Source organism: Eschscholzia californica, unplaced genomic scaffold, assembly GCF_041429995.1.
Source record: "Eschscholzia californica isolate CP2 unplaced genomic scaffold, dmEscCali1.0.p SCAF_2, whole genome shotgun sequence".
Lineage (NCBI taxonomy): Eukaryota > Viridiplantae > Streptophyta > Magnoliopsida > Ranunculales > Papaveraceae > Eschscholzia > Eschscholzia californica.
The window spans coordinates 29,111,100-29,124,969 of NW_028238309.1; the positions used below are offsets into that span (position 1 = coordinate 29,111,100).

The 13,870-nt window shown below is 37.1% G+C and overlaps 1 protein-coding gene across 1 annotated transcript; it reads left to right on the forward strand.

Annotated features, from left to right (window-relative positions):
• Positions 1-8,034: 8,034 nt before the first annotated feature.
• LOC147557289 (uncharacterized) lies at positions 8,035-9,620 on the forward strand. The gene is made up of 3 exons (XM_086658799.1): positions 8,035-8,761; positions 8,818-8,918; positions 9,072-9,620. Exons 1-3 carry the CDS (start codon positions 8,035-8,037, stop codon positions 9,618-9,620), a joined length of 1,377 nt encoding a protein of 458 aa, XP_086514925.1.
• The last annotated feature ends 4,250 nt before the right edge of the window (positions 9,621-13,870 follow it).

A 13,870-nucleotide genomic window follows, 5' to 3' on the forward strand; every position in this document is an offset into this window, starting at 1 on the left:
TGCTTTAAAAAAGAAGGCTTGCATTTCAAAATTTAACACCCTTGCAATTCTTTAGTACCACATATTAACGATATTGAAACAATTGAATAAGTTATATAATCTCTTGGTTTTCAGTACAAGGCTTTCATTAACTCAGTAGTACCATATTTTTTTTTTTTTTTTGATGAAAACTTACATTTATCATTTATAAACAAATCAACATTTGCAAATATATCAATAACAACAATGAGATGAATGGTCGTTCAGCCCAAGATCAATCTTGATTGTCTTCCCTCTTTCTCTTTTTTGTGTTTGATATTGGATCAGATACCTTGATTAAGTTACAGAGACCAACATGAGAATTGTATGTATCAGTTACCTCCATTGCCATAACAGTTACAGGACTAGAAGGTAAGTAAGAGCTCCCACGAGCTATTAAAGTGTAATTTGGATCAGCTACTTGTTCTTCCATAATATTATAACAGTTGACAACTTCCCCCATTTGATCTTGCGGGATGAAACTGGTGATATCAGAGAGATATGCTTCAAGTTTTGATGGAAATATTTCCTCTAGACTGCATCTGAGTGCTGCTAGTGTGATTGTGGATGGCCGGAACTCGGTGAACTTTGAATCTAGTAGAGTGCACAGGAGCAACTCGGTGACTTATGGTGCATTGGTGATAATCGTATCGAAGAGAAGAATCAAGTTGGTGGATCAACAACTCCAGATAAGGGTAACTCGTAACACAGCCGACTCTCCACTCCAATGCCTTCAATACAGTAAGTTCAGATCCTCCATCTGGAGTTCATGCAAAGTAGGGATAGAGACTTCACCAAACTTTGCCGCAATATATGAACATACAACAGCAAGTAGCTCCATGAATGCGGCTTCCCATTTCATATTATAGTTGTTGATAGAGACAAATCGATGGAAGTAACTCGAAGCACGGAACACTGTATCTATGGATAGATTCAATCGTCGTTGAGACTTGAGAAACCATAATATAGCTCTGACTCTAGAAGCTTGGAAGAATGGTGAGTGAAGATGATTAATGTTTATGGGCATGAGATGGAGTTCTTTCTGTTAGAAAACCATGAAAGAGTTCTTGGAGTCTTCTTTGGAGGTGGTGTTGTAGAATGATGATGAACCCATTATAGTTGTATTGATGATGAACCCATTATAGTTGTATTGATGATGATGAACCCATTATAGTTGTATTGATGATAAACCCATTATAGTAGTAGTAGTAGTAGTAGTAGTAGACAAAATGAATGTTTTGCAATTTTTTAATTTTTGTCATCGAGGGGAATTTAAAGTAGAGCCTTAAGGCCGTGTGTTTCAAGCTATGACCGACTACACACTACAGTCACTGCTAGTACGGAATAGACATGGTGACCGTGACCACTAAAGTTTATTAACTATTTATAATGTCTTACAAAATTTTGTTTAGCAAAATATACCCAAGTTTTTTTTTTGTGTTGAAAATAAAATACATCAAAGTTAGGAGGAAAAAAACATGGTCTTAGGACCATTTGATATAGTCAATTACTATTGACCATGCCCCATAGTTAGTCAAGGTCACAAGAAGGCCAACATCACAAAACAAACTTTAAGCAAACTTCAGCTTTTAGTCCCACACCTTTAAGTTAGAAATAAAAGAAGCAAGGAGATAGGTTATATATAACCTCCTCATTTGCTTTGGAAGACATGTTTCTTTAAAGTCTAAAACTTTAAATAAGCTTCATCTATTAGTCCCACATTGTTGGGATAAGGATAAAAGAAGCAAGAGGGAAGTTATATCTCCCAAAACAATGCTTGGTAAAAGCTAAAATTTTAAGTAATTCTAGCTCTTTAGTCCCACACCTTTGGATCATATAAACTTGGGTTGGTGATATGGTATGAAAAGGGTGTTTGGGTAGCAGCCTTCGGGTAGCTAACAGGCGGATCTTCACGGACGGGTATTTCGGGCCGGGACTCGAATATGAGCTCCTGTCCGAGTCCCGGCCCATATAGCCCGAGCCATTGGGCCGGGTATACCTGGCTCGGGTAGCAATCGGTTTCGGGAGTAAACGGTCCGGGAGGATTGGGCCGGATATCGGGTTCCCGGACCGTTTTCCCACCTCTACACGTTGTCCGTAACATCTCCCTAAATAACGGTTGGTGGGTGACAGTCTTGTGATAAAAAAATATATTAAGGCCCATCCTTGACAAAAAAATATTTAATAAACCAACATTTTTGAATTTCTAACATTTTTCTCATGCAAAAACCCAAATGCATCACTAAAATGTTAATTGTCTAATGAAAGTCTCGAAATGTGTAGGAACCTATGCCGAAAAATTGTGAATGGAGACTTGTCGGTCAACCAGAACCTAGCTCATAGTGGGATGTCATCAGGGCCAGACGGATTTCATCGGTTAAGATATTATTATATATCTTTTATCTATGGAACAAATTACAGAACTTTTTTTGCTGACTGGGACATAATAAATGTCTCCATCTCATTTTTCCCTCGCTTAATCGCTCCCTACAGAAACCTTTTACTCTGTCTCTTCAAAATAGATAACCTCTAACAGTACATTCAGGTTCGCTCAATTTGGAATAATCCCAATGTAATCCATTGCCTTATATTGAGAGTAGCAAGAATAATGAGACAAAACAAAAAAATTTTGTTATTAAAAAAAATTAGTTGCGTATTTAATAAATGACCTCTAACATTAAACATTTAGATTTACTCAATTTGAAATAATCTCAATGTTATCCAACGAGTTATAATGAGAGTGGCAAGAATAATGAGACAAAACAAAAAATTTACCGTTATTAAAAAAAAAAAAGTTTGTTGTGTATTTAAATTAAAAATTAAGGTTCAAAGGAGTATTGTTACTAGACCATTTTTTTCCTCTTTCTTTCTATCCTTTATCACTGATTTTTCTCGAATAATTATGTATCCTGATTTTCTCTCCCAACCACTCTACATTTTTTGAAACTTTACCAACACCACGTATTCAGGAACACACACGTAAAGTGCTCAATGGATTTATCCGGGCAGGAGGCATGGGTCAGATCTAGTAATTATATATAGAGAGAGACTTCCACATGTATAATGTATATTGTTACAATTTGTAAATCACTCCATAAACTCCAAAATTTGAAGAAAAGTCAGACAATGATAGACATTATAGAGCCCAATTAGTCCACAAACTCACATTCTACTAATTATAGACATACTGTTTAATAGAGCAAGATTGATTTTGAATGATACTTTATTCATCTCATATAAGGAGTAAATATAATGTTACATGATAGACAGGAATAGAAATACAGATTAGGTATATGTTACAATTTCCTAACACTGGTAACTATATATTTACAGATAATATTATTTCCTATATGATAATATTGGGTGATTCACGTTTCCATGATTCACGCCAACACTCCCCCTCAAGGTGGTGCATAGATATCACCAATGCCCAGCTTGACAAGTGAATCAGTGAAACTTTTACTGGGTAACGCCTTCGTTAGAATATCAGCTAGTTGTTCAGTTGACTTAACATAAGGAATTTCAATAATTTTTTTCCTCTATCTTCTCATATATGAAATTTCGATCAATTTCAACATGTTTAGTTCGATCATGTTGCACTGGATTGTCTGCAATATTAGCAGCAGCCTGGTTATCACAATATAATTGTATAGCTTTGTCCGGGGGAAAGCCAAGCTCCCCCATAAGTATTTTCAGCTATAACATCTCACATATACCTTTAGTCATTGCCTTGTACTCGGCTTCTGCACTTGACATAGATACGACCTTTTGTTTCTTACTCTTCCAAGTGACTAAGTTACTACCAACAAATGTGAAATAACGAAGTAGAACGTCTTCTTTCACCTTTGCCACCCCAATCCGAGTCTGTATATCCTATAATCTTCGCGTGTCCATGGTTAGAAAACATAAGACTCTTTCCTGGAGCTGATTTTAAATATCTTAAGATTCTTACAACTGCCTCCATATGAACTTCACTAGGATTGTGCATAAACCGGCTAACAACACTAACTGCATATGCAATATCAGACCTAGTGTGAGATAAATAAATCAAACGACCAACTAGCCTTTGATATTTCCCTTTTGTCAGCTGGTACTTCATCAGGAAGCTCTTCCATCCCATGATTTTGTTCCATGAGTGTACTTATCGGCTGACAATCAAGCATGCTAGTTTCTTTCAACAAATCAAGAACATATTTCCGTTGAAACAAACATATTCCCCGTTTTGACCGAGTAACTGAAGGATATATTTCCTCGGTCAGAAGGAATGGTATCCTTCCGGAGGAATGTCCATCGACCAAGATGTCAATGTGTACGATTTGGCGAATAGGATTCTGATGACCTTACTCAGAAGATCATTAGTCCGGTCCAATTAAGGGCCGTAACGCTTAGCTAGAAGCTAACTACGATCGTCGAATAACTTCGGTAATCCGCGACAAACATAGATCGGATCCTACAAGGGTTACTGATGAGACATAAAAATGTCCCATCTGAGTCTCTTAATTTGGACAAGTTAGTCTATCTAGGGCAGTTACTCTCATGAATTACTCTGTTTTCTACTCAGGTACCTTTTTTAGAGTTATGTGTGCAAAACGGATAAAAGTCGGAGAAAATGCAGACTAGGGGTATTTTGGTCATTTTGTGATTCTGATTTCATGGTCAAGATTAGTTCTTGGATGGAAAGTAGAGTCCAAGACGAACCCGTAGGCGAAAACGGAAGTCAAATCGGAGTCCGGATGAGTAAAATAGAGCGAGTCAAAGTTCAGGTCAATTTCAATGGACCAAGAATCAAGAGGGACACGTAGCGCGCATCCAGGAAATAATCGAATGGACCGGAAAGAGAGCGGGCCACATTCGGTTACAGCAGAAGTACACCGAGCTTTAAACTGCCATCATCTTCTTTCTCTCATCTGTTTCATAAAAATCAAAAATTACAAAAAAAAGCTTAATACCGACCACTGGAAAAAGGAAAGAGTTGACTCGATGGATTTAGCAACCAAGAGAAAAAGGAAGAACCGACTTAACCACCCTATAAAAGGAGAAGAAACCGAGAGATAGAGGCATCCCTCCATTGAAGCAAAAACCGAGAGCTAGAGAGAGAGAGGTAAAGTTCAAGAGTTATTTATGTCTCTTCTTCTTCTTCTTTATTCTTCTCTTTGTGAGAGAGAGAGAGGTTTAGATTGAAAGAATTAGAGAGAGAGAGAGAGAGAGAGAGAGAGAGAGAGAGAGAGAGAGAGAGAGGCTACTGTTTTGTAGAGAGAGAAAGAGATTGAATTATTAATAAAATCCATTACAATCATCTTTTCTGCTTCTTTCTTTGCTGTTACTGTTAGAGAGAGAAAGAGAGAGTTACAGTATTGTAATAGAGAGAGAAAGAGAAAGGTTAGAGTGAGAAAGAAAGAGAAAACAGTAGAGAGAGAGAGAAAAACCAGTTGAGGAAAATAATTTTCCTACAGAGAAGTATTTTCCGAGAAGATGAGAAAACTATTTTCCCTAAGGGTCTGTTTGGCTGCACAAAGTAAAATTTCGTGAAAAAAGGTGTTTTCTTCTCCGATTCTTTTTCTTTCTTTAATGTTATTATTTTTCTTCTCTTTAATCATTATTATGCTCTCATCCATCATGAGTAACTAACTTTCCCGATCTAGGGTTAAGGTTAAGCTTTAGTTTTATTTGATTTTCTGATTAATCACTTTTAAGTACTTAAATACTTTGATTTCTTCGCGTATCTTTCATGATAACCCCTTTCATTAGTTATACTTATGTTTGATGTTTCATATTTAGGCTTTAGGTCTTTAATGTTTCATGCTTACATTTGATATCTAATAGTTAGAGTACCCGTGATTTTATGTATCGAAATTGAAAATTTTAAAGTAAGTGTTCTAAAAAGTAAAAATCATCCGAGGTTGGTTATTCTTCCTTGAGTTATATAAGAAGAAGATCTGAATTGCATAAGTTAGATGTCATATTTGCTAAAGTGGATCCTGAAATCCTAGATTCTTCCTTCTTATAAGTTTCCCGATTATCAACTTTTTATCGTTTCTATTTTAGTTATTTCACTTTAAAAACAATCTTTAAAAGAGGAATCACCATAGATACAAGTTTTAGAATAGATTATACTTAGTCCCTGAGGATTCGATCCTAGTTTTATCAGGTTTTACTACTTGACACCGGTATACTTGCGGGGGTACCTTTTTGGACATATCAAGTTTTTGGCGCCGCTGCCGGGGACTAATAGCGGATTTGTTCTAATCTTGTTTCTATTTTTTTGCTTTTTGAATTCTTTGGTGTGCAGAATACTGAGGATCAAAAGAGGAGGTGCAACAAGAAGAAGGACTCAAAAGGAATTTTTCTAATATATATATAAAAAAAGCCTCGGATTCGAACACTTAAGGGAATAGTGGTCCGGGTCGTCTGCAAAGGTCATCGCCCGTCTAGAACGGGAGGTAATTTTTCTGATCACCCACGAATCTCCTGTAAGTGGGTAATTGTGTGAATTTGTTTGCCTCATTGTTTTGCCGAACTGTTTAGTGTAAGCATTTTAGTAAGGGCACAAAACCCAATTACAAGATAGGAGTTCGGATTTCATCACCGTTCTCTTGCCCATTTAGGAAACAACATTCGCGATCCTAAGCCTCGTTAATAATTAAAATCTGATTTAGACAGTGACCCTAGGGTATCGAGCTCATAGGACCTTCATAAACAACTCGGGAACTCGATTTTTACTGGGCATTCTCAGAGGAAAGCGTGTGAGCAATTCTTGTCAAAAAGGCCGACTCGAGAAGAGGAAACGTTTGCCAAAGAAAGACGGTTGTTACAACGTTCATCGTTGACTGTCTTCCTGGAGAATTGTGTACCGTCTACTCTGATCGAGTAACCTTAACAATCAGAGTTCAAGTGTTGTGGCGAAATAGGAGCTGTCTAGATTATTAGGCAAATCTGACAAGCCATTCACTAAATCTATATCTAATAACTTGTTGCTAGATTCTATTTAGGTTGCTTGGTAGAGTCAGCTTGATTGTGTTTGTTTCCTTAGGAACTTCGTAGTGATTCTGTGGTTTTCGAAGAAAAAAAAACAGTCTATTTGTTTCCGTGGTCATTGGTCTCTAGTTTATGCCCGATAGATATCGTGATCAGAGAGGTCGTTTCATTAGTAGAGAAACCCATTTAAGTCTTCTAGAGAAACCTTCTGTGAGTGACACTATGGGTGAGAATCTGAACCAAGAACGGGAAGGAACCCAACCTATGACACTCAAAGATTACGTCAACCCCACTAGGACGTGTCAGCCATCATGTATAAGGTTGCCTCAGGTCACAACTCACTTAGAGTTAAAGCCAAGCATAATCCAAATGTTTCCTATCTTCCGTGGGGTTGAGAACGAGAATCCCTACCACCATATTAGGGATTTCGAGGAAATCTGTGGGACCATGAACTTCCAAAATATGTCTGCTGAAGTCCTGAGACTTAGGTTGTTCCCTTTCTCTTTAAAAGAGAAAGCAAAATCATGGTTGTACGCCTTACAACCTCAGTCCATTATTACATGGGAAGAATTAAGCTGTTCGTTCCTTCAAAAATTCTTCCCTAAGCATAAAACTACCTTTTTAAAGCAAAGTCTTAATATTTTAATGCAACAAGAAGGAGAATCTCTCTATAAATATCTTGAGAGATTTAAAGAACTTGTACTTCAATGTCCTCACCATGGGTTCGATCAAATGAGGTTAGTCTAGATTCTTTATGACGGACTAAACTACCCCACCACATCCGGGGTTGGGGCATTCTGTGGTGGTAGCTTTACCCATAAGCCTGGCGATGAGTGCATGGCGTTTCTAGAAGATCTAACTGAGAAATCCCAGCAATGGGAAACTTCTAGAGGACCCCCCACTAGGACAAATCCTACTCCAAATCGGGGTGGCGTCTATAGAGTAGATGATTCAGAACTAAAACTGTCCACCCTATCCAAAAGGATAGAAGCCCTAGAGCTTGGTCAACCTAAAACATTCAGGGAAGATCCCACTCAAGCCATGAGTGTTGGAAATGAACCCATTTCACATATGTGCTCCGTCTGTGGAGACCCATCTCATACAGGGGACAAGTGTCCCCTATTCTGTGGTTCCGATGACAGAGAACAAGCTAATGCTCTTTATCAAAACTTTAGGCCAAAAAATCGTCAGAAGTTTGACCCTTATTCGAACACTTACAATCCGGGATGGAGAAATCACCCTAATTTCTCATGGTCCAAAAATCAATATCAAGGTCAAAACCAAAGTCAACTTAGCAGTTCTATAAACCCACCTGGTTTCAATGCTCCTAGGAATCCTTATGTTCAAAATCAAGCTCAAACTAGTACCCAATACACTTCGCAGAATAAGGAATCTCTAGAGGAGACCATGAATAAACTAGCTAAAATCCAAATAGAGTTTATGCATAAGACTACCCAGTCCATAACTAGTTTAGAAACCCAGGTAGGTCAACTTTCAGAAGCCCTTAGACATAGGGAAAAGGGTATGTTTCCTAGTCAACCAGAGCCTAATCCGAAGAATAAACAGTCGATGGATCAAGCTAATGCTATAACCACCCTTAGAAGAGGTAGGGTAGTTGACAATAAGGTAGGAGTGCCTGAAGATAGTGAATCAGATCCTAAACCCTCCTCCTTATCAACCAACATCCCTAGGGCAGAGCCTGAGAAGACCCTTGAGCCTGAAAACCCACCTGTGGAACCTGAGTCCTATGTCCCTAGAAGAAATCTCAGTTTGAGGAGATAATGGAATTGTTCAAACAAGTTAGTATTAATATTCCATTACTAGATGCGATTAAACAAGTCCCAGCTTACGCTAAATTCCTTAAAGATCTATGTACTAGGAAGCGTCAGATGAATGTGCATAAGAAAGTCTTCTTGACTGAGAAGGTGAGTTCAATCATCCAACATAACCTACCACCTAAGTAGAAAGATCCAGGAAGTCCTACACTACCTTGCACCATAGGAGACCATAAGATAGAACGAGCTTTGTTAGATCTAGGTGTTAGTGTCAATCTTCTTCCATATTCTGTGTACCTACAGTTAGGTTTAGGAGAAATCAAAGCCACATCTGTAGTTCTTCAATTGGCAGATCAGTCCGTTAGGCGACCCCGTGGTGTAGTAGAAGATGTGCTGATAAAAGTTGGTGAATTCATCTTCCTTGTGGATTTCATCATCCTAGCTACTGAACCAGTTCATGATACCCAAAGTCAAATTCCTGTCATCTTAGGACGTCCATTCTTAGCCACCTCCAATGCCGTAATATACTGTAGGAGTGGACTTTTGAGATTGTCTTTTGGAAACATGACTGTAGAGATGAATATCTTCAATGTTGTACTTCATCCTGATGATATTAACGATTTCGATGAGTTAAATTTGATAGAGATGTTAGTTCAGGATTCTTTACCTAAAACCCTAACTAATGATCCTTTGGAAACATTGTTGGCTCATTTTGGCTTAGACTTTAATGAGGATGAAAGTATCAATGAGGTGAATGCTTTACTAGATTTCACCCCATTACTGGATACAGATAAGTGGAAAGCTAAAATTGAACCCCTCATATCGTCAGAGCCAATGGATCTACCAACATAATAGATATCTCCACTATCCGTCAAAGCTAAAATTCTATTTAGGCCTGTGAGATATGTTTATGGGACATTCCCAATGTTATATCACACTCCCACTAGTCATATCATCCGATTAAATACCCATTCTTATGTGTAACCCGATGTAGGATCCGATCGAAGTTAGCCGCGAATTACTTCGTAATTCGACGATCGTAGTTGGTTTCTAGCTAAACGCTACGACCCCTAAATCAATCGGACTTGATGATCTTCTTCATCAATTGTCCTAGCCGACATATTGCTCGCATTGCCATCTTGGTCGAAGGACATCTCCTTCAACTCCTTCACTTATATATATAAATATATATATATATATATATATATATATATGTGTGTGTGTGTGTGTGTGTGTATGTGTGTGTGTGTGTATATATATACATGTGTGTGTAAACATTTACATACAAGTGTGTGTAAACATTTATATACATGTGTGTATATGTGTACATCTATTATGTGTGTAATTAAATGTGCTCAAGTGACATATAATTAAATAGACAACAAACGATTTTTTTTTTTTTGGGTCTCAACAACTATATGACACATTTATGACAAAGTAAATTTTGCGGGTGTAATAGTACTACATGGTGATGTGCCATGTGAGTTGGTATGATCCACTCCTTTTGTAGTTCAACCGTTATATAAAGGAGTGAAGCCCTCACTGCCTCACTTGTGTTGTGAGGACTTGGAGCAACTTGTGAAGATTTGGAGCAACTTGTGGAGGGATTTTGCTTGCTTTGGATATTTAAGGTAAGGTTTTTGGTTTTTACCTTTGTTCTTCATATTCTTTGCTTGTTTTTCCCATATTTTCATATGTTCTTCCCATGCTTTCCATATTTTTTCCTTTGCACGGTTTTAGCAAGATTTTGATGCTTGAATCTTTATGAAATAATATATTTGTTGAAATCCATGTTTTGCTATTTATGGAATATGGGCCTTGAATTTGCTTAAAGTAGTCTAGATGGCTAAGTGTCGGCTCGTTCCTTAGGTATTATGGCAGTATTAGATGCCTAGCTATTTAAAGTTTAGCAGGACTTTAGTTATCCTAGAGAGACCAAATATAGTCTAGCTGGACTAAGTGTTGGCTCAATCCATATAGCGGGACTTTAATTGCCCTATAGAGACCAAATATAGTCTAGCTGGACTAAGTGTTGGCTCAGTCCATTTAGAGGGACTTTAATTGTCCTAAAGAGACAAAATATAGTCTAGCTGGACTAAGTGTTGGCCAATCCATTTAGCGGGACTTTAGTTGCCCTAGAGAAACCAAATATAGTCTAGCTGGACTAAGTGTTGGCTCAATCCATTCGAGCTAGCGGGACTTATTTGTCCTAGAGAGATCAAATATAGTCTAGCTGGACTAAGTGTTGGCTCAATCCATTCGAGCTAGCAGGACTTATTTGTCCTAGAGAGACCAAATATAGTCTGGTTAGACTAAGTATTGGTTCGCTCGCGAGTCATACGTGCAAACATTTGTTGGATTTGTTTCAGACAAAAGTTTGTAGGCCTCGACATTAGGTGGGAAACAATTGGTCCCCCTTCGATGACGTTTACTTTTATGACGAAGGTTATTCTTGAAGTCTTTCCAACCCGGAGGCAATTTTTCAATTATTGCTCGGACTTGAAAGGCTTCATTTGTTACCAATGTTTCGGCCATTAATTCCTAGAGAGTTATTTGGAATTCTTGATCTTGGGTTATGACTGGTTTAGAGTCAACCATTTTAAAGTCCAGAAACCTTCCAACGATAAATTTCTTCACTCCTGCAGTTTCGGCTTTATATTTAGTGTGTAGTGTGTTCCATAATTCCTTTGCATTATCAATCACACAATACACATTATAAAGGCCATCATCCGACGAATTCAAAATATAATTTTTACATGAAAAATACTATGCTTCCAGGCTCTATGGCCAAGTATATTGGATATCTCCATCTTCTCGAAGGACCGGTTTGTCTTCAGTCAGATATTTTGCCAACCCTAGAGTGGTTAGACAAGACATCATCTTTTGTGCTTATCGCTTAAAATCGATGCCCTTAAACTTCTCTGGTTTTTCGACAAAGGCAGGACCAACACTTTTCATTGTGGCTTCACCAGTTGTTGCCATCTCTATTTCTGTCTCACACAGAAACTTAATTCTGTATACCGATGTAAATTCAATTGTCTTAAGATTGTTGGTTTCGGTGTACCGATTCAACAAGTTGACTCAGCGAGTCTATAACCGAATCACTGGTGAAACTGGTTACTATGATTTTATTTGTAAATCAATCAAAAACACTTTCTTTCCAAATTAATGGAGAAAAACTAAGGAATAGAACAACTCAATATCTTTCATATTTGTAACCGATAATGTCTGTTATTGATAAGCCTAAAATAGGTTTATTCCTCAAGTGTAGGGATTAAGTTATAGTAAAGTTTGTAAATCGGGAATTTGTTCTAAGGGACAAGTAATTTTATCTAAATCTTAAATTAAAACTCCTTTCCTTGATTTGATTGGTTTTGAAAATAATAAAACAATGACAAACTAAATAGAAAGGGGGTAAGATGAGAAAGAAATTTAGGATTTAGAATCCACCATATTATAGTTCACTTTTTAACTCATATAATTAATCAACTAAGCCTCTATCTTTATAACTCAAAATTTAATATAATGAACTATATAAATTTCGGGAGGTATTCTTAATAAAAGCATTTCATATTCATGTAATAAAGACATTAAAGTACAATCAAAAGGTTTAATTAATCAAATCACATATCTTAAAGAGATCCATAATACGTTTCATCATAAACCCTAAATATAAGATTAGCTACTCATGGAATCTAAAGTAATATTCATTGAAATTCTAAAGTAAATGGAATTACAAAAGATAATGAAAAGAAATCACCAAATGGGATTTAGATCCATAGCTCTTTGTGCCTCCATGTTGATGTCCAATATTAACTCCAAATGTTTCCAAGAATATTACCCAAAACTACAAATAATAGCTTTTTAGTTGAGAAGATAGAAGAGAAATAGATCAAGAGATTTTAAAGAAGAGATGAAGAAATTAGAAAAGAAGAAAGAGATTGGAAAGGAAGATAAGAAAAGAAATTGGAAGGAAATTATGGTGGAATGGGTAGTAAAAGAAAAGAATGGAAGCTAGGGTTTTAAGTGATAAGGATGAAAAGGGTAAAAATGGAAAGGTTTTATTACTTTATCTCCAAGAAATAGATAAACATTGGCTAAGGAATCAACTAGTACAATTGAGGGCAAATCTGGAATTTCTGGTGGAAGTTGTTGTGAAAAGATGGCCACTTGTCAATTAGTTATAGGCTGAAAATTAAGGAAGGACAAAAGGAGAGGCTAGAAGGTAATTTCGGAGGGCTTAAAAGTAGAGCAGAAAGGACCATGCGAATTCTGTCCGTTGGGCATTTGGGATGGAACTTCAATGTTCAGCGGGTATACCGAATACTGATGCTCCATGATTAAGGACGTGCCACGTCACCTTGTTGTGTCCCACCAGCCAGAATGGTGACCGAAATGATCCCACCAGCCACATTATTTGACTTCAGCTTTGCCTTTGCATATTTCACTCATCCGGACTCCGAATTGACTTTCGTTTTCTCCTACAGACTCGTATTGGACTCTAATTTCTAACCATGCACTGACCTTGACCAAATTACCAGAATGTCCTTGACTCCAAATGACAAAAATACCCTTCATGCATCTTTTTCTCATTTTTAACCGTTTTCACACTTAACTCTGCAAAAGCCACCTAATCAAGAAAACCAACAATTTTATTATAATAAAGACTCAAAACGAACTAACTCGGTTAAATTAAACGACTCAGATGGGACATTTTCATTACCCATCAGTTATCCAGAACAAATGATTCGTAGTCGAATCTCACTATCGATTTAAGATTGGAAAGAGGAATTGTATTCCTTCTTTGTTTACCGATTTAGTACTTAAAAGTCAACAAACTTCTGATTTTAAAAAATTAGAATGTCTTTGATTAAGAAATCAAATAGACTAAAAAGAAAAAGAAAAATCAGAATATTAGAAGAAGAAGATTTTTAATCAAGGTGAGGTATTCCTCTTTTCTTAAGACAATTGACGTCCTGTATAGTATTAAACAATTACCGGCGTTTGTCTCCTAGGATACAACGATTACTTTTCGATTCAATGGTACTTCGAATCAGAAAGTAGTCGAACTTGAAAGTATACTAACCTCTGACTTAATGCGA

Excerpts from the sequence above, each read along its gene's own strand:
- LOC147557289 (XM_086658799.1), top strand. The coding sequence starts at position 8,035 with ATGAGTGTTGGAAATGAACCCATTTCACATATGTGCTCCGTCTGTGGA. Across the intron at positions 8,762-8,817 it reads TGTCCCTAGAAGAAATCTCA|ATGCGATTAAACAAGTCCCA; the intron begins GTTTGAGGAGAT and ends TTCCATTACTAG. Across the intron at positions 8,919-9,071 it reads AAGTCTTCTTGACTGAGAAG|TTAGGTTTAGGAGAAATCAA; the intron begins GTGAGTTCAATC and ends GTGTACCTACAG.